The following is a 21,778-nucleotide window of genomic DNA, read 5'->3' on the forward strand; positions in this document are numbered from 1 at the left end:
AGTTCAAATCCAGGGGTGGGTCTGGGATCTTTCTGCATGGAGTTTGCATGTTCTCCCTGTGCATGCGTGGGTTTTCTCCTGGTACTCCGGCTTCCTCCCACAGTACAAAAATATGCTGAGGTTAACTGGTTACTCTAAATTGTCCGTAGGTGTGAATGTGAGAGTGATTGTGTGTATATGTAGCCCTGCAACAGACTGGCGACCTGTCCAGGGTGTCCCCTGCCTTCGCTCGAGTCAGCTGGGATAGGCTCCAGCACCCCCCGCGACCCTAGTGAGGCTAAAGCGGTGTATAGAGAATGGATGGATGGATTCAGTATCCGTATGTAACATTCACATGCTCAGTGCAACATCATTCTTTTGTGGGTAGATCTATATTAAATGGCCACATTCTATGCTATTTCTGCCTCAAATTTTTTGCAAGATTTCAGTTGTCGGAAATGATATGACTGAGCAGCCTTGGTGGAGTACTGCACTCAGTACTTTTCTTGTATACTGGGAAAATCCAGCTTAAATTATGTGTTCACCTGTAACCTGCATGGAGTAACACGTAGAATAATGTAAACATTCCCTTATTTTTATCTTTAAAGCAATTCAGGTTTTTTACTTTTGCTCACAGCTATTTTTGGTCTAGTTGAATCTTTATTATAAATAGTAATAGTATATATTTATTTGTATATATTTATAGTATAAAGTATATATTTATTTCATCTTAATAGTGTTCTAAATTTTCTTTTATTTGCCTACAGCTCCTGTTTATTTTTCTCAGGTATATTCTGATGTGGAACATTGTTTTTGGCCCATTAACAGTAATCTAAAAAGGTAGGCAACCTAGTCTCCTTATGTAAATCACAAGACAGATGTACAACAATGAAAGATTATACAAAAAACACAAGTCTGAGTGCCAATACGAAGTTTATTTCAGTTCAGTCAATATTGTTAAAAAAAGCCATGTCATAGCTTGGATATTTCTTCTTACAATGCCACACACGTAATGAAATGATCTCTAAAACAAAAACTACCTTCCTGCAAAACATCTGCAGAGAGAAAACAAGTAAGGCAAAGAGGAGATGGTTTACCTAGAATTCAAATCCAAGCAGGCAAGAAATGGCCCATTTTTCCTCAAAATTCAGATGAAATGCATTAAATTTACACACTGAAATCTGAGCGATGAAAAACAAATATTTACAATTCCTTTGTATCAGATTTGTTTCATAACAAATGTCTGAAAAACATGGCAAATGGGAGAAAACAAAACAGGTTTTGCTTTATCCACACTAAAGCACTTTTTGGAAGCTACTGTATCATAGCATATACATTCGCTACCTCAGAGATCGATCTACATACTGAACAGAAAGGTGAAATTTGATCAGGTATTGGTTCATTGCTACTCTTGATTCCTTTGTCATAAATATCTTTAGTGTCGCTTCTCCTGTTGCACATTTTAGCGTCCTTCCCTATGCATGTTATGGAGTAAGAGACAGTAAGGGAATGCGTCTTTTCCAATCCACAGTGAAACCAGAATAATGTGCCCTCTTTTGGTCCACGATGTACAATCCAAACTACGGCTACAGTCAGCAAAGACTTTCCCTCGTGAGAAGAGTCACACTGCCATTGTTTAAATGGACATATTTATGGCAATGTGGTGATTAACAAAAGGCCAATCTACACATCCTTGAACACGTCTTTAAGCTACATATGGTTGACCGTTTCTTGGACCTCAGGTTGTATTTTTCCTGAGTTGTTACATCTGCAGTCGGTACAGGAAATTTCCTACAATTCTACTGAGCTGAGCTACAAGACTGTTGCTCGTTTGAGGCAATGAGGAAATCAGAGCATGAATACCAGGTAGCTTTACCTGCAGTTGCAATTATTTTGATTTATTTTAAACGCCTCAACATTAAAATAAAGCATCTCTCACTTGATATGTCCATCACTCAGGTTTGGATTACCTTCAGTTTCTACTTAAACCTATCAAGTACTTGAGCCAAAAAAAAAAAACACTGAAGCTTCAAACACTGTTTACAACATCTCTTAATAAGCTCAAAGACAGAAAAAAAAGCTTCTCAGTGTTCACTTTATAGCAATCCAAGAAAGAGCTATTTCAATTTTAAACAGACAACAGAAAAATAACAACAGCTCATGACCTTTCCCCCGCGTGCAGAGAGAAAGGCAGCTTGAAGGTCACTTATCAGGGAGCGCGTTTGACGAGGCTCCCGACATTGATGAGCACTGATACACGCGTCTGGCTGCTTCTTCATCACCATCTCACAGCGCCTCACAACATTCATCGGCAAATGAAAGACAAAAGCGATTAATGATAAAAGGTGTAACGATGGTGACCTTGGCTGATTCAACTAAAGAAACCTTTGTAAAAACCGGAGAGGAAAAAAAATAATGACAAAGAACGGTTCATGCATTGGGGTGTCGCTCTAGATGAGGAGAGAAGGAAAAGAAGTCCAGAGTTTGTTTGTTTTTTTCTCTTTCTCGTAAATGAGCACATCAGTCCAGGTGCTGTGGAGGGGAGTGTATAGAGGGGGGTATGGGAGTGATGGATGGAGGGAGAGAAGCTTATTTGACCAGCCTCTTGGCTACGTCTGCGTAGGCGATCTCAATCTCCTTGTCACTGGGGCAGGTGTTGGTGAACTCTTCGCGGGTGTAGGCGTTGTTCAGATACTTCCAGATAGCCGTCATCTCTTTGGGAATGTCGAAACCTCTGTACTTCTTAGCCACCACCTGGAGGAATAGTTGGAGATCACTAATCATATGGAGCAACCTCCACCAACTCAGCTGTGAACCGTTACAAACGCAGTACAGCAACAAGAAAGTAGATTACATTTAGTTAGTATTAGGAAAAACTCAGAACTACCAAAATACAACAACAATCTGTTCAGAATAAAATGTCTTAAAGAATTAAGCAAAGTGTGTGGTCAATCATGTAGTCAATCAAAAGGAAATGAATCTAAAGAGGTCATTCTAATATCCCCCACGTCCACCTTCATAATAATGAGGGATTGCTGCTTTTCTTTGTCTTGTTTAATAGTCAGCTATTGTTGCTAGGGCAATGTAAGCTACTTACTTACAGTACAATAAAAAGTATTCTGTAGTGTGACCATGCAGTTAAAACAGTTAAATACGTCAACTCAGTGATTAGTTCACTGATGCATAACCGATCCGCAAACACCTTTGATAGTCGATTAATTGCTAAAATCAATTATCTTTTCCATGTGGTGAAATAGATTTTTTTAGATTTTGGTCTATTAGTGTGACAAAACAAGACAGTTTGATAGGGCTGCAACTAATGATTATTTTCATTGTCTCGAATAATGGAAGGTTGTTTGGTCTGTAAAATGTCAGCAAAAGCCCAAGATGGAAAAGCTGTTGTTTTTCTGTTTTCCAGCATGAACACCATTTTCTGATATTATGGTAGCCAAATAATTAATAATGGAAACAATGAGTAGTTGCAGCTCCACAGAGTTGTATAAATGTCCTTGAAATGACAGAAAATGTAGCACATGGGAGCAGTGGGTGAGTTTATTAAATCTGAAGAAACACAAACATCAACAATCAGAGCAGTAAACCATGAGTAGTGTGAATAGCTGTAATTCCAGTCTAACAGGAGATGAGATTTCTGTCCAGTACGGTCTGTCCGCTCCCACACAGTCTTGAGAATATGTCTAATTAGGTTAATTATGTGAAAACTCCTGTTCGTGTGCTACACTGTACCTAGATGTTTAACATGACCAGCATGACTGAGTGATGCTTAAAACACGAGCATGCTCACCTTGACTATGTGCAGCTTGGGCAGAAGGTTGCAGTCAGCCAAGGTCATTTCCTCTCCGTCCAAGAATTTGCGGGTGGAGACTTTGACATCCTCTATGCTGTTGTGGTCGATCTCGTCAGGCAGTGGTGAGCGAAGGTACTCATCCAGCTTCTGCAGTGTCTTCAGCAGCCCACGCTCCAGAGCTGCAAACACGTACAAAGATATTACAAGAACCACTAAAACTAGTTTAAGGTTAATGTATTAGAAAGTAATCAACTTTTAGCTTCTTGAAGCATTTTACTGGAGCCTCGCCCATATGAGGATCAGCCACATGGGGGCAGCATTTCATGACAAGACATCCACAATGTGCACATTTTGTATCACATCTTGATCACCTGTACATTCTAACCCCATTTATGATAAGAATGGTGTAAAACAATGGCTTGCTGCTGAAAAGCTTCCTACATACACATTTCAAAGGAATGCATTTGACTGAACAGGTGATATTTTGTCTTCACCCATCATCAATTCATCTGTTTAGAGATTATTCATTAACAATTCATTCCATTGTTAGAAAATATGATATGAATGTGAACACAAACTAGATTCAGTAGTAAAACAGGAGACTTAACCTGTTACTTTGCAGAGCACTTATCATTGACCCATGAGATTCTGTCTCAACTCTGTTGACATAGCCTTGGCTTTCACATCCAGCTCACCATGGTTCAATATTTTCCCAAGGCGGAAGGCAGCCAACTAAAACATGACATAAAATTCTTCTTTTTTTCCCTTTTTAATACTATAAACATCCTTCCAGGGAAATGACTCTATTTTTTCACCTCGAAAATAAAAGACTACATATTTTTCATATAACTCCAATAATCTTATCGGTTCTATTTCTGATTTGGCCTTTTCTTTTACAGGGTCTGGGTGACATAAAAATGGAAACAGGGAGAATGAGATTGTGAGCGCGAGTTCATTCTGAGGATAGCCGCTGTGTGATTTTCAGGAAAGCTCCAGGTGAGATGAGGAGCAAAGGGACAGGAGGCGGCAGCAGAACAAAAGCCCTGTGTTCCTGAGTCAGGCCGTTATCCACCAATCAGGGCAGGGCTACCAACATCACCTAGCAACCAGAGAGCACTCCCTACACAATTGGAAGGTTTCTGGATCTCTGCTCAGTGCAGCTACCATCAGCCTGAGTGCGTGTGCGCGTGTGTGTGTGTGTGTGTGTGTGTGTGTGTGTGTGTAAGTGTGTGTGTGTGTGTGTGTGTTGCCCAGGATAGATACAGGTAACTTACCCTCATTTGCATCTGGTTTGGAGTTCTTGATGTAAGCAGAAAACTTGGCAAAGATGTCCATACCAGCTGTGTTTGACTCAGGATGTCTTGCACCAAGCTTGATGTATCTACACACAACACAAGTAAACACACATATGTGCATGAAGCGGTGAAAGCATCAGTCTAATGATATTCTGTATTTTTCTCAGCGTCGACACCATTAAAAACAGATAATAGCTAAAAGAAATGATCTCACTTAGGTTGCCCTTTATTCCTCTGTGTTCCTTGATTATCCAGTAATAAAAAAAAACATGTGCACTGTCAGCCATTGGCACATGCATCATCCTACAACCATAAATATACATTGTAAGGAACAATAAGTCTTGAGCTGCTTCTGAAAATAATCCTCACAAATGCACCATTTTACGGTGGCCCAGAAGGCCAAACACAACAGAAAAGTACAACACACGAATGCAAAACTCACAACACAACAGAAAAGTACAACACACGAATGCAAAACTCACAACGGAAATGTACAGCGGCCAGAAGAACCGGGGGACAATATTTTCTGATGGACTGTTTTGATTGCGGGAGAGTTTAATGAAAGTAGAACACTGCTGCTCAGTGATTGTTATTAATGTCGTTATGCGTTTTCACAAATCAGAAATGTAGTGTGTACTCATCCATGTCTCCTCTAAAATGAATTGTCCATATAAAATCTGTATCTTTGTCCAACTCTGTATACATTTGTGAAACAGACTGAAATGTGGTTTTGGTGTTTTCATGAGATTTACTGACAAGAAGAAAAATACAGAATATTGCCAACCATAAGTAAAGCATTTATCTAAATTTAAAAGCTCCAAAGCCCCACTGCTCCCTATTTTATAATCACAACATTTCAAAGCTGAGCTTATGACAGTCATGCAGCATGTATGGTGTATAGGTGTGGCAGTAATGACAATCCACTCACTTGGGTGGGCAGAGGATATCCTCAAGAAACTCCTCGATCTTGTTGACATCAGTTTTGACCTCACCATTGAACGTGATGAAAGGCGGGTGTGTTCCAGGGGCCAGATTCTGGAGGTCAGCAGGCTTCCTGGGAGACGGAGTGGAAAAACATCAGACTGAAGAAACAAGCAATGTCGGCATATGGATCTAACAAGTAAACTTAGCTTTTATTCCCCACATATAAGTAAGCAACGAAAGTGCTGTAAATGAAAAACATGGTTCATGACTGGTCCTATTAAACACATGAATACATTTACATTTGTCTAGTTCAAGTATTTGAAAGTACTCTGTTAACACACACACTTTTTTGAGAGCTATCCAGCCATTTTCCTTTTCCAGCTTGAGCTGCTGTGTCTTTAACTGTGTGTGTGTGCTTGTCTGTCTCCATGAGTGTGCTTGTGTCGTCCTCTCTCTGCGGCCTTCAAACCAGCACACTTTGTACCAGATGTCTCTGGCAGGCAGATGACACTGACACACATAAACAGAAATGAGCATGTGTTGAATGAGTAGTGTGAAGACAACTGACTTGTGAAATCAACAGAGACCAGACTCTTAAATCCCATCAGGATAAAACCAACATAGCACACAACAGTGACTCAACAGCTCATAGCTGGGTGTATGCCGGGAAACGGTGTGAACAATATTTAATAGTCAATATTAATATAACTGGCAACAAGTTCTATCCACAGATGGCAGTGTTTTGGGACAAACCATTTAAGGGCATAAAAAAGGGGAAATGACTTCAACTCTTTGGCATGCAAAGGGGAAGTGATCCCGTGATATCACTGAGAAGTAACTGCGCTGGGAGTCACAGCAACAAATATTAACATGGCAGCCTTGACCCAAGACAAGATGTGGTCTCAGAAAACATTTTAAAAATGTTGCTTTACAGCAGTGACATTCATGTCCTTCAGGTTTAACAACATGTACAGTTCCTCCATTTAAATAGTGTAATAAAGAGTCATAAATATAGCAAACACATGCCGCCTTTTCCAATGCAGTTGTATTATGTTGACCCAAGATAACATACATGCTATATAGCATGGAATGAACAAAGCGAGAATCAGCCATCTCTAAAAAGAAATTTAAAAAAGCTGCAAGTAAATCTTTTTGCTAAACATAGGGTTGTTTGTAGAGCAAGTGGTATGAAGACACAGCCAAATGGTAGTGGACATCATCCATAGCTTTTCAGTCCCTCTGCAAGGCAAGAGAAAAATAATGCAAAAATACCCAAAGTTATGCATTCATTGTGAATGTGCAGGAACTCGTGAAAACCAAAGGACTAGTCAAATACTGCCATTGCTTTCCTTCTCTGAACTAAAAAAAAGTCCAGGCACCTAACAAGCACATCTTTGTTGTGTATTCAGCAAGCTGTGGTCTCCATGTCCCAGAGGAGATGCCCAGCAATGAACCTGTTGCCATATGAACAAAGTGTCAATAACCTTCAATCTCTGAGTCAGAAACACAGGATGAGGAAAGCCTACGGAAACCAGAAGTACATCTGACCATTGGACGAGGCTGAAAATAATAAGGCACTTGCCTGGTTTAACAAGTGGAAAAACATTAAGAGTGCATTTAGATGAATCATACAGGCAGAAACACAGTGGGTTTGGGGTAAAGAGCTTCTGGTGCTGGAATCCACATGTGAAAGCATGTTCCCTTGCAGATGGGAAGAAAAATAAAATTGCAGAGGATCACTGTTTTCTGATCTCAGTGGTAAAAAAGAAAAAAAAACCAGCATGTTGCCCAGCAAAATTTAGGCAGGAAGTGAGTCGACTCGGGAACCTTAAAATAGCCTCTCCAGAGTCTGAATGTTTATTTTTCTCTCATTTTCTCCAGTCTGGGAAGGGGTCATGGGAAAACCAAATAAGCAGTGGGGAAGCAGTGAGCGTGTTAGAGGTGGGGCAGGATCAAAGCATTACAGAGAAGATGAAGCTTGTGTGGAAACGCCCAGAAAAGCTGAGAGAGGCTATCAAAGGAGGGAAAAAGTGATGATTTCTTTATGCTGGTTGAAAAGCCAATGAAAATAAGACAAACAACAGAAGGGAAGATAAGGATGAGGAGGAAAGAGAAGATTAGGAGCAAGGCTCACCTCTTCAGGTCCACTGTGGTGACATTGAAGACAACTCCCTTAAGCCAAAGTATCATGAAGAGCCTCTGAGAGAAGGGGCAGTTTCCGATGCTCTCACCATCACTTCCCGCCTTTAATAAACAAACAAATAGAGAGTTAGAACAGAAGCAGATTACCTATCTGCAATATGTTACACTGACGACACAAAAGATGGATGGAAACATTCCAGATTTAATTACTGCAAGCCTAAAACACAATGTAGCAGACACGTATCTTAATATATCTGCAGCTGGTTTCTATCACTGATAGCACTTATTGATTAGGCCCAAACTGGAAAAAGGTTTTTTATATCTTGATAAAGATCACATCTATGTTGCACAACCTTTCTGGCTCAGGGCGTTTTACTGCACTCACCCAGAATAGGGTCTGTTATAGACAATGACTCTTTCTGGCTGCCCTCGAAAATACTTAAGTATGAGGAAAAGAGTGGAGAACCGGCCCCCTTGTCTTAAAGGCTTCAGCTCGCTTCCCCTCCATTAGTCTGCAGACCACTGCCTATGAGTAACAGGAAACTTATGCAGTGATTAAGACTCAGATGGGCCCTTGTTTCCTCTTTTACTAGAGTGCACAAACACAAGGCTGAGCAGCGGTGGGAAGGAGATCAAGGGAAGTGGCGTGTGCCTTCCAAATTGATGGCAAACGCTCAACTTGGAGCAACAGACCAACAAGCTTTGAGAAGACAAGATTTAAATCAAAATCACTCTGTGTTATAAAGAAAATCAGAAATGGAAATGAGAGAAGAAAAACAGTAGCAATCATTTTGTCTCATTTAGCAGAAATCAGACAGACTATTAGAGGGTGCTGAAAATTGTCAGAGATATCTGCTCTCTACCCAGCAGCTATCCATCTCTTTGTTCTGTGCTCCCCTTTAATTCTCTACATTATCCTTTGCTCCACTCAATTCATTGCCAAGTAGGGACAAAAATCATCTAGATTCCATGTCAGAGGGCAGAATAAGCATTTCCCTTTATTAACAGAACTTTGCGAGGTATCTTAATGAAATCTGCTGTGCTGACTGGTGCAGTTATGTCCCCTCCAAGCCAACCATCTAACTTCATTTAAACCACATTGTGGCCAAACAGAGCTGTGACTGTGAAACTGATCAGATATTGTTCTCATTTGCTCTTTTTAATTCATGGTGCATTCACAAAAATCGCAATTTCATTCGGTTTTAAACACTTAAGCCACAAAACCTATATTAAAGCACTTGTCATAGATTTGATACAGACTGAGGGGCTGCGTAACTCTGTGGATACCAAGCCTGTGGAGGTATGCCATTCTATTCACAAGGACAAGCATGGAGGTCATTCAAGTATTGGTGCTCTGGAATGCAATCTTCATTCAGGGTATTACTGTAGCAGAGCCTCTGTGAAACGGTTGAATGTCATTTCTTTTTTCTGCCTCTTGTGTTGTCAGTCACTGCTCACTCCCCATTCACTGCACTTCTCGCCCTTGCAATATTCCGACTTTTCACTCTTTGTGGCTACTAAAGAGTCTCTCTATATGTGTCATGCGATAGACACACAAATCAACAATGTTTTTGCACAAATACTGTTACGTTGCCAGCAGATTTGCAAACAGAGCTGAAAAAATGACTAATATCTGTTTTAACTTAAAATCTTATATAAGTACTTTTTATGTCAGAGATTCAGGTTCTGATCTGTCCTCAATAGAAAACTTTGAATAAAGAGTTCAGTTAGTCCAGCAGCTCCTTCCTTGCTGGCGTGGACAGGCTGTCTGCTGTTGTCCTCAGTGTGACGCCCAGTGGGATGGCTCTGTTTGATCTGCCTGCTGGCTCCCATTGTACTGCAACTGTCCTCTCCCTCTCCCCCTCTGAATTCAATATCTGAAAAGCTTGGATTAGATCACTGCCATTGTTCAGCAAATGAAAGTCCTTTTTCACATTACATGATTCAATTCCACAATAAAGTTTTGGCCTTGAAGTCTTGGGGGTATCATGGTTCATGGCCAACTCTAGACTGGACCAGCATTAACTGATCCTTAGGGGATCAGAAAGACATCAATGAGGTGATTACTCCACTTTCCCCACAGCGCTACACCGACAGAGAACCATTCAGTTGTCGATCAAGGGTGGTAATGCAGCACAGCAACTGTTCCCATGGCAATGGCCAGAGCATATGACATGGAAAGCAGAGCACGCAGAGCAGAGGGGATTACCGATTCACAGGTGAACTGTCTGATGTGAGCTCTCGTTTGGTAGTGATAAAGATGCAAAGCACATGGCGGAATGTCATTTGTAAACCAAAAGACGTTTACTGTACTTCCACACAGTGTGCCGCTATTAGGCCAAGTTCATCTGGGTCTCAAGTGGCCAAGAAGAAGGCCACGGCAGCTGAGAAAGACATTTCACACTTCCCTTCCTCTCTAGTCTGTTTCAGAGTCATGGCAGGGCTCCTACCCTCTGGAGTCAGCAGCACAGCAGACTGCAGTCCTCTGCCAAGACACTGACAGCAGAGATCTCTGTTGCACAAGGAGAGACGGTAAGAGAGGCAGAGGTATTACTGGAAATGGAAAGGAAATGAAGGATCGCATGAAGTGCAAATCATCATGAAGGAGAACAAGCAGTGATAGGTGCTTTATATTTGAAGAGGAGAAAGATAGCAAGCTTTAGAGCACTGAGCACTTTGGCATACTGCTTGTTTCTTCCTCCTCCGCCTTCTGCGCCTTTATCCCTCTCCCCTTTTCCTGGGCCCCTTTGTGGAGTTGGGGGGGGGGGCATTTAGAGAGGAGGGAGAAACTATTCCAGAAATGTCCTGTTACTCCCGCCGAAGAGGGCGCTTTGTTTAGTTTAAGTGATGATGCTGGTGGAGCTGCATTTCCGTCGTACACTTAAGGAACAGCTGCCTAATTTTCACTGTACAGACTAAAATGAAGTGATCAGCTAAAGCTGAGATTAATAACATTTCTAAGTAGAATCCAAATTATTTACATTTTTTAAGAGGATGTCCCCATTGAGTCCATAAAAATATTCTTAAGAACAGCTAGATTTTTATATGAAACCTATGATCCAAGACAAGGTTCAGGAGACCCCTCTAAACATGGTCCTCTTTCTCCCGGCTAACACTTTCCAGAATGCCTCAATTATACTGTGACATTCAGAAAAGGGCTTCTGGAGAACCTTCTATAAAGCAACAACACAAAGCACTTTTTGTTTGTAGAGTTTTAGGCACGTCATCTGGTCGCAAGGAGAAAAAAAAACACCCCAATAAAACACACAAGTGGAGGACGAAATTATTTTGGAGCAGGTCCACAAAAGGCGATGCAGATTTTCCAAGTTAAATGAGTCATTTCCAAATGCAAGAAGCATAGCAACACTTTGCACTGCCCAGTGTGTAGCCTGTCTGTCGTTTCGCTTCAGTTAAAGTGAGTCACATTCAGCAGACAGTTGCACCATGTTTGACAGAGATTTCCCCCTGATGTGAGTCGGCTATAATAACGTCTGAGGCACTGAAGCAGTAACAGCTGACTGCTGCTAACAGACTCTCAAGCTTTATTTAGGCTCAGTGGATGCTGATTGAACAGATGCTAGTTTATTTAATGTCAAACACACACAGCTGCCCAATGGAGGGTGACTCACGTTCCACATCAGATGTTATCTAGGAGTTAGTGTCCAGGACAGTGTGTCCCATCTAGCGTACAATAAGACTCAGTGAGTCAGGGGAGGCACACCATCTCATCTCCAATACAGTGAGGTCATCCTCTTATCACTTCCTCTATGACTTTCCTCCTATGGCTGCTGATGCAACAACCACAAAATCTTAGCAGTAATGAGCATGGTTGTAGGCCTTAGCTAATTATCTTAAACATAATATGGCCACATATGCACTTCAAAGTATGCGCTCATTTAAGAGGCACAAACGGCAGCTTCTTCTCAAGTCCAGTCCTATAACATTTTACAAGCAAGCACATAAAACGAGCCGTTCAACATGAGCACTCCCCCGCTCTCACTGAGCGAAGAGCTCTCTCATCATTATCTAAGACACACATTCTTTTTCTAGACCGGCGATGTGATATCACAGTTACAATAGTCAGCCGTCTGGGGACAATGGATCTTGTTCATGCTGAGTACAGACCTCCCAGTCTCTGCTCACTGCCTAATTTTAGTTACATGGCAGCCCATGCCTTCCCCTCCCCTGCACACTTCATATTCTAAATTGGTTGGGCTGCTCAGCAAGTTCAAGCCACACTTGACCGAATAAGGAACTGACAATGTAACGAGCGCTGCAGCTTTCTTCGTCCTGCGCTGACACACAGCCGGAATGTCTGTTAGAGAGCAGGCAGCCATGGTAACGCCTCTCTCCGTTTGCTGGACAAGTACACAGGCTGGGATGGGGTAAAGTGTGTCTAGACTGGGGAGTTGGACCCAAAAGCTATTTTTTGGACCTGGTATGTCAGCTTATGGTGGTCTTGGCTGACTTTGCAGAATAATGCCAGGTTGAGTGATACTTTACATTCAGGAACCATACTCTGTCATATGTTCTGCTTGAAAGTTATTACGCTCAGGCTGGTTGGTAACTGAACTAGAGACACACTGCTGATGACATCTGCATCCATGTGATGTCCACTCAGATACCAGGCTGCTCCACATACAGTACGATCAATACAGATCCCTTCGATTTGTTTTTTTAAGTATTTTGACCAAGATACACTCTCTGGGACACTTACAGTTACACAATAAACATGTCAGTGTTCTTTCCTGAGCAAACTATGGTATGTAAAGATGACACGGTTTCTAAATTACCTTTAACGTAGTTTGGAAATCCTGTGCTGCAATTTCTTGTTAGTTATTGGCTTAAATACACACTGACTTGCTCAAGGGCAAATTTTTGCCAAGACAGAGATTGAGTCCAGCCTGAATTACAAACTGACATAGCAAAATACAAGAGCTTCTCAAGGCTGTCAGCAACATTTTAAGGTTTAGAAAGAAAGCATTGCAGATTTCACCCATCAGGAAAAAAAAGCCAGGGTACAGATGAGCCATCATAGTAGAAGACCATATAAAGGTGGAACAATGGCAGAAAAAAATGTCAACTTTTAAGTATTTTAAACAAAACTCCCGTCTTTTGCAGGGCTCTGACTTCTATGGTGGATGGGATCAGCTGGTCACATAAGAAATCAGAAGAGTTCATGAGATGCATATTGTACTATAAAGGAAGAAAAGGGTGTCTGATATACGAATTCAAAGTCTTCTGTCCATTATTCTCATCAACATGAAATATCAGATTGTTTTCCTATTTATATCCTTAAAAACATATACAAAACTTAAAAAAAAAATCTTACATGATTGCAGGTTATAGCTAGTAATGAAGAGACCTCAGATGTCTGTGATAAGGGGTTGCAAGTAGACACTGCAGTATTTGTAAAGGGTTAACAAGAACAACATTTGGTAAACTGCTAATGCGGTTATTAAATTAAATATCTTTGGACTGTTTGTGGGACAACATGCTATTTTAATGGCATTTATCTTGGACATTTTATAGATGAAGTGAATTACCAATAAAGTGTGAAAACAATCAGCAGATGATAGACAACTGTTTTGAATAGCAGACCTGGCTTATAAAATGTTTAACTGTAGTCTCAGTTGAATAACTTTTTCAGTCCCAATAGCAAAGTACTTTTTTCTCCAAATTTTGATGAATACAATTATGTTTCTTCTATGAAATTTTTGGATGATGACAAGGTGTCAAATTTCTCAAATATTTATGCTCCAAACAGAAGCAGCCTTTCAAGGAGTTTGTTTAAGCATCTAAAGTCTGAAAGTGGAAACATTATGACTTAAATTTTAAGAAAAGTGTGATCAAACAATAAATAAAGCTTAAAACTGAACCAGGAATCTAAGGCCACCTTTCATTACTTAATACTACTAAGTGCTAGCATTGAGAGGTTTGGTCACGTGTTTAAATGAATTGGGTAGGACTGGGTGGGTGATGTGTGTGCTTTGACCACCGTCTGAAAGATGAGTGTACATAGGAGTCACATTCTGCTGGAACATGGAAACGCCATCACATCCTTGGTGTGGCTCTGACTCAGGCTGACGTCACTCAGTGGAAACCTTCAGACTTCCAGGCAGACAGAGGCCTACTGTGCTGGAGCACAGAACTGCTATCTAAGAACCATCACACTCTCTGGAAAGTTGGAGGCTGACATCTGAAAGAGGCTTACTGCATAAGCATGCTAGGCAATGATGTAAGTTATGTCAATAATGTGATAACCACTGTATTTAGGCTCGGTGCAAAATAGATAAGACAAACTGCCAGTTCTGCTTTCCCAAGGCACAGGATGAGGGTTGGTGATGAGTAATGCTGATCCAGAATGAGGGAAAAACAGACAGACATGCCATGTGGGAGACTAGCATTAACCAGCAACCATCCTCGCTCTCAGCTGTCTCTAACACAAACAACAAGCTACATACTAAAGATGGTCCCAGCTCCACCTCCCTACCCACATACAGATTCATAGACCCCAGGGCAGGCTCATGCATTCACACTTGCTCTCCCACACACACAATCCAAACATCTGTTTTGTTTCTGCCCGTTTCCTCCCAATTTCCATGGAAATAGCACGGAAAACTGGCCAACTGTGTATCTAAAAGTATCTTAAACATATTTAAAAGCAAATGTAGTCATACAATCTGATAATAACTCAATTAAACCCTGAACTAGCAATTCCTTCTGAACAAATGTCTCGTCTAGACAGCTGTGAACCACCGTCTGGCGCCAACACAGTGTCACCATGCCCTTACCATACATGCCAGATATGCATGGCAGCAAAAGCCTGCACCATGGCCACCCAAACACTGACTTCATCAGTAATTCTGGTCAGACAGAGCATCCACTTTGACCTGCCAATGACTTGTCTTTCAGTACCAGTCTAGTGACAAGCTGCCTTGATTTGCATGTCATAAAAATTAAATATGCAAAACACTGGAATAGCTCATGCACAATAATTTTGTATGAGTGTAGACTGTGTACTTATGCACTGTTTTTCCACAACATCAACACAGCACCAAAAATAATGAAAGAAAATTGCACAAATATTGCTTTAGTATAATTGTGCAGTTATGGTTTAAAAAAAAAAAAAAATCAACATACATTTTATTTTCATCAACTTCTAAGTTTATTAAACTGCAATTGCGATCTTAATATTGACAAGTGAAGTTTCTGTAAGCCTTCATAAAAAGACAAAGAAATGATAGATGGCTAACTTGGACCCTTAATACACCTTAATGGAGAGATGATGAGCCAAGAAAGAAGCCTCTCGTCATCCTATCCTCTGTGTTCAGGCACTTCACTTTGGGTTACCTACACTTTAGCAGCCTCTAATATGAAGAACTCTGCTCGTGAAACACAAGCAGACTGGATCATGTTGAGACATGATTGAGTTACACGTGTAGCAAGCGAGGCACATTCTTCACATTTAAGGGGTCACATACCTCATCTGACAGTTAAGATGACATCACACAAGTAGAGTCAGAGGTTTGTTTTCCCTCTGTATCCTGATCTGGCAGGTTATGATTACTGCAGAACCCTTTTACTTAACAAGTAAAACACATCAGTCCCTGAACTCACTGACTCTGGTAGGATCCAGTCCTCAAAGTCTGCACTCTAGGTTGCCCTAGGCTGGCCTCACATCCTGTCCTTGAGTTCACAGGAAAAATGTCTCATTAGCCATCAGCTTCCTGGCTGGGCAGCACAAACGAGACAAGCTCTTCCTCCTCTTAACACACTGAATTCCATTTTTACTGTGGATATAAAGGCACAACGTGATTTTATATCTGTCATTTAGTCAGGCAATAGGTGTTGCAACAATCCACATTATGTTCTACTGACATCCATCCATCCATTCTCTATACACCGCTTTAGCCTCACTAGGGTCGAGGGGGGTTCTGGAGCCTATTCCAGCTGACTCGGGTGAAGGCAGGGGACACCCTGGACAGGTTGTTCTACTGACATGAACATAAATTAACATCTGTCCCACTAAAATGCAAGGAGTGATCACAAAGCCTGCCCCCAGATTGGAATAATCACACAATGCCAAATCGATTAGGCCAGTGGCCAATGAGTCAGTCAACCAGAAGCAGTTACAGGCCAGGTGCTGCAAATGCAAATTCACAGTGCAGAAAAAACAGTACACAGCAAAAGCACAACTCTACAGCAGGAACAAGCCATTAATCTTTGTCCCCTAACTCATGATGCTGACTGCAGCACTGCACTATACTTGGGAAAAATAAAGCGCTCTATTGATTTTCCAATAAAAACAGCTCACTCAGTTGCCTAAAACACCACCCAGTGGAGAGAGGAATTGTTTATTTTAAGCTGAAAAGAAACATGCAAATAAGAAAACCATGCCTGAAATTTATTGGTTAAAGGTTTGGTATTATTATTGTTCCTCTGATAGAACTGTGCACTGTTAAAATCTATACAAGCCACACTTGGCCTTGCATGTAATTGCACACAACATGAACTGTAGCAAAGTTACAGCTGAAAAAGGTCATTGTGTGTCTTTAAAAATGGCACATCACATGACATAGGTCACATGTTGTAGCACAATATAACTTGTAAGTCCTCCTGTCTACTAAGGCCAGTGTTGTAGGTAGACACAGGTCTGCTGTACGTATGACAACGGATTCTCCAAGCAGAGTTCGAACTGTAAAGAAGAATAATTTAAAACACCTATACATCTGTAGTGTTTGCAGCTATTTGTGTGCGCATTCGCAAGGGAGATAATATAACCAAACTTTATGAATTTAGTATCACACATACAGCACAGCAATAAACTTAAATCTGAGGGGGCATGGAGCGGTGTTATTCAGTAATTCCTTCTAGAAAACGCTGACAGTACTTCGTCCTCATCAACCCCCTGAAAGTGCTGCATTGTTGTGAGCACCCACTGGCCTGTTGCAGGCAGCCATCTCCACGGTTCCCATGGGACCGTCTTGAAGGACATACACAAACACAGATGGGCTCTCATGCCATCCAGACTTAAAAGCACTTCTTAAACATGGTTTCTGGCTCTGCTGTCACTGCTGGCAAGAGTATTGAGGCCTGGAAGAAGCAGAAGGCTTTGCAAACAGACGTGTGACCCTGGCACAGTCTCAGCCAAGAGCCGCATACACAAGTAGAGATAAAGCCAGTCTGTTTCTCTCGACTCATCTATATTCTGCACACTGTCATACAGTCAGGTCATACGCTGGTGGAAAATGACTCACTTGCATGCAAATTAATACAGTAAACCTTTGTAAGGCTGTAAAAACAAAATGAAAACATACCAAATTGTACTGATTTAATGAGGAGAATGATGCACAGAAAACAACAACACATCCTCTTTACCATCCTGGAAGAGTAACAGAAGACAACCACATAACTAAAATCAGAACAGCAATGTAATTATACAGAGTTGCACTTCTTTTTATCCGTCATGTGAGGGTTATGTGCATCGTCATGTGCATTTACTGACGATCACAGCACATCCATATGTCAGATTTAGGGTTTCATATTCCCACTTTAGCCCACCTATGAGTGGAAGTACCAAGTGAAACAGACATAGGTGGATGTTAGGAAGTCACCCTTCTTAGACACTGGCACTGACTCCTACTCAGGAGCAAAATGATATCTTATCTGCTGTGCTGTAATGAGGTCAAGGGTTGATCCTCCCTCTTACAAAGTCATTATATTGCGTTCATATGAAACTAAGAGCAATAAACATAGACAATTACCATCTTCACTTCCACACCCTCCACAATGAGCATAATGTTGCGTGTTCCTACAGCAATGTGACAACTGTTGCTATAAACACTTCTCGTAGAATGACTGCAAGATCATCATTAAAGCATCTCTAACTTGGGACAGTTAGCTATTTTTAATGGGTAAACTGTGCTGTCTCAGCTTGACCTACAGAGAGAGAGACTGTGGCAACTCATGCTCCGGAGGTATAATTAGTCAGTTCAGATATGTGACAGTACCCAAACAGATCTGACACCGCTGTGTGTGGGGAGCACACACAGTTTGTTATCAGCTGTTCCCAGAGGCCTGGCTCACAGCAATGTGCCTATGGCAACCTGCATGCCTGCCATTGTCTCTCATGACTGTGTTTAATGCAGCACAGTGAAGAACGGCATTAATTATAGATGTGGACATGTCCGCTGCTGGTACATAACAGAGTCATGTGAGGGCAACTGAAAGAAAGGCTATCACACCTCTGCACGGACATGTCGAGAAAACACACAATGGAAGAAACTTCTGGCTGCACAGTCCAGAGAGGGAGGGGTTGAGAGGGAAGAGCTGGCCACAAGTGTAAACCTTCCAGGCCTCAGGATGATGTAACCTCTCCTGTAGGCAGTGAAAGGTAGTTATAGAAATGGTGCTGGCTAGTTTGATTCCATCTGCTGTGCCTCTACACTGAGGGGCCTCTTTAAAAGAATCAACAGGAACAATACAAGTGGAACAAAGGTTTTTTTTGTATTTCTTCGGAATCTGAGAAGCTGATGTAATTAATCTTGAATCAGTTAGATCTGCAAAAGAGGGATTTTTTTTTTACTAGTCTCACTTAAACTCTCAAATGTGGTATTTATAAATGTTTTTCAGAGTTTCAACCTTCCACCACCACCCTTAAGTGTTTACTGTTCTGACCAGTGCAACCCATCACGCACAACTTCTCAATTCAGGACCCCGTAGCCTCCTCCCACTACCCCAGTCTCCCCGTCCCAGCGTGCATCTCCCCCTTTTCTTTCCAATGCCATTTTCCCGCCCTGGAAAGCAACAGGCTGAAGAAAGAAAACAGCCATTCACTAGCCTCCATCGTCATAATGGTCACTACTTAGGCAGTGATGTAGGATTACAGTTTGCGGGAAGGCAGAGCTTTCGCAAAAATATATGTAGATCATTCACCAAGCTGCCAAGTCTATCACTAGGAAACAATAGTACTAGTTTGATGGCATTGTCAGAACCACCACTTGTGACAATCAGCAGCTATACAAATCCTCCAATTATGTACATAAAGTAAATGAGCAAAGCGGTTTTTCGCAATCAAAGAATCAAAGTATTCTGTCCTTTGATTGCCGTCCAGATGATGGGAAGGTGACCCAAACATCAGATTTGCATTCATATGAGCGGTTTGTTCCAGTATCCAATAATGGCAGAATAGAGAGAACACAATCCATCACTTTGGGAGACTATATATTTTATGAATCAACTTACATTCAAGAAAATGCAACTGCAGCAGATGCTACATTGTTCAGCTGGCTCTTATGGACCACAAATCCTGAGCTTTTGTTCACGAATTAGCGCCCAGTTTCCAGCATGGCAGGCTTGTGTTTCCCTCACGGTGGGGGAGAAGCTGCAGTCCACCCTGCCTGTGACACTGCAGGCTCCACATGGCCACAATGGCAGAGAAGGTTTTGGATGTAAAAGCTAGAAATCAAACTAAATGCGACGAGAAACCTAATTCAAGCGAGCAGAAAACGTAGAAACACACACATTTAGCTAGCTCACGCGCTCTTAGCTAAACTATAATGTTAAATTTCGCATAAAGAGCAGCGGGCGTAAGAGAGAAATAAAGCGTTTACCATCACAGAGAGCTGATTTAGCAAAGTGTCCTGAAAATGACAAACTTCCAGCACATGTGCTTTTAGTCTTACCTTCACAAACAGTTCGATAACGGGCTCGTTATCCGCCTTTACTCCGTTCTGCGGCACCGACAGCGACATTGTGACTTTGAAGTTTTTCTCACAAAGATGAGTTTTTTTCCTTGCTACCACGCCCGACTTAGCTTTAGTCCTCTCCACCACCTCTGTTTTTTTCCCCGCACTGAAGCCCAGAAGGCGCTTTTTTTTTCCCCGCAGGAGGATCCGGGAACAGACTGGCAGGCAGCGGAGGGTCTGCTGGAGACTATTGTTGGTACGACGCCGCTCTGTCACTTGAAGCGAGCCGAGCTACACGAGCATCGCTGTGGAGCTGCTGGAGTGGTGAGGAGGATGAGGAGGCTGGTGAGGAAGAGTGGACGCTGGGAAGAAGCAACGGGAATATTTAAAGGCGTGATGTCACCAGCAGCGCAAACATACAAAAATGTGGGAGGGTCTGAGGAGGGAGTCATCTGGGTGAGGATCAGGAGATCACAGCTTTATTACCAGAGGACTGTCCCGGGGCACACTTTTATTTTTGCTGTTGGATTAAATCATTCACCACTCTTTCACTTTTCCTTTAGAAATAAAAGCAAAAGTCCCAAAGATAATAGCTCTCTATTTTTCTACACATGTATTTATTGCATCTCCCCATGTCCCCTTACTGTGCTGTGTCCAGTTATATTTCCTTTGTGTCTTAAACAAATTCGGTCATCAAAGGGGGATTCACTTTTTAAGCAAATAAGTCAGAGGTTTACTTTTATGTAAAAGTTTAAGTCCTGGAATCCCAAAGCAATGATATCATAATACGACCAGTAACACAAAGATCACATACAAGAAAAGAAAATTCTCTACAAGCACAATTAAATTCATTCGGTTTGTAATGAACCAATAAATTCATAAACAGTCTGCATTGTATGAATACATTTTGAAATTCAAAGGTTAAATTTAGGGATTTTCTATATTTCTTCGTCACCGAACCCTGTGAAAAGACCAAAAATCTACAATGAATTTAGCTTATCAACCTCTTTATCTTACTTCTTCTGTGCCTCATAGCTCCACTGATGTTAAAAACTACTATTACCATGAACAGACACTGTAGTTTTTGATTAAATCCCATTGTACTGCTTCAAACACTCACAAGAGTACTAAATGTGGATTAACCTGCAGCTGAAAACAGTCCCCAACAAATGCACTGTTTTCTTCTGTTACTTCTGTCATTTGCCAAAACTGCAGTGACCAGTTGTTTTAGGAAATTACAAATCGTTTTTGGTCTGGTTGTACATTTCATCTGAACATAGGAAAGGGATATTTTGAGCTTCAAACTCCTAATTTCCGGCATCTTTGTAAGTTTTTTGGAACAACTTGTGACTTTTTGAATTAAGTTATGGTGGAATTGTCTTTAGTTGTGAAAAGGAAAATTCCCAGATAAAGACAAAATGCTCTAACTTTCATTAATTGTGCCCAAAATGTTGGTACAATTAATGAAAGTTCGAGCATTTTTAAAACAACAAATATTATTTGTTGATGTTGGTTGGATTGAGCTAGCAAGAAGATCCCCAGTTCAAATCCCAGGGTGGGCCTAGGATCTTTCTGCATGGAGTTTGCATGTTCTCCCTGTGCATACGTGGGTTTACTCCGGCTTCCTCCCACAGTCCAAAAATAGGCTGAGGTTAACTGATCACTCTAAACTGCCCGTAGATGTGTGTGTGTAATTGTTTGTCTGTATATGTAGCCCTGTGACAGACTGGCGACCTGTCTCCCAGGCTCCAGCACCCCCTGCGACCCTAGTGAGGATAAAGTGGTGTATAGAGAATGGATGTTGGTTGGATTTATATTTCTCTTTTCAGAAGAAAACAAAAATGTGTTGAAAATGGCAAATGGATTATTCCTAATGATGTAGTGAGTTACTGAATATTTTCAAGAAGCATATTAAAGAAGCCACATCACACAAAACCAAAATC

General features: G+C 41.4%; 1 protein-coding gene across 1 annotated transcript; it reads right to left on the reverse strand.

Moving 5' to 3' along the window:
* Positions 1 to 893: 893 nt before the first annotated feature.
* On the reverse strand, positions 894 to 20,207 carry clic4 (chloride intracellular channel 4). Its single transcript, XM_022192444.2, has 6 exons — positions 19,833 to 20,207; positions 8,138 to 8,247; positions 6,008 to 6,133; positions 5,059 to 5,165; positions 3,782 to 3,963; positions 894 to 2,733 (listed from the first exon to the last, which is right to left on the reverse strand). Exons 1-6 carry the CDS (start codon positions 19,899 to 19,901, stop codon positions 2,569 to 2,571), a joined length of 759 nt encoding a protein of 252 aa, XP_022048136.1. The 5' UTR covers positions 19,902 to 20,207; the 3' UTR covers positions 894 to 2,568.
* Positions 20,208 to 21,778: the final 1,571 nt, after the last annotated feature.

This window comes from Acanthochromis polyacanthus, chromosome 1 (genome assembly GCF_021347895.1).
Source record: "Acanthochromis polyacanthus isolate Apoly-LR-REF ecotype Palm Island chromosome 1, KAUST_Apoly_ChrSc, whole genome shotgun sequence".
NCBI classification, from domain to species: Eukaryota; Metazoa; Chordata; class Actinopteri; family Pomacentridae; genus Acanthochromis; species Acanthochromis polyacanthus.

Bases quoted from the DNA above. Each gene is read 5' to 3' on its own strand.
- clic4 (XM_022192444.2), bottom strand. From the start codon at position 19,901: ATGTCGCTGTCGGTGCCGCAGAACGGAGTAAAGGCGGATAACGAGCCC. The intron at 8,248-19,832 runs GTAAGACTAAAA...TGTTTATTAAAG, and splicing joins TTATCGAACTGTTTGTGAAG to GCGGGAAGTGATGGTGAGAG. The intron at 2,734-3,781 runs GTGAGCATGCTC...CTATTCCTCCAG, and splicing joins CCAAGCTGCACATAGTCAAG to GTGGTGGCTAAGAAGTACAG.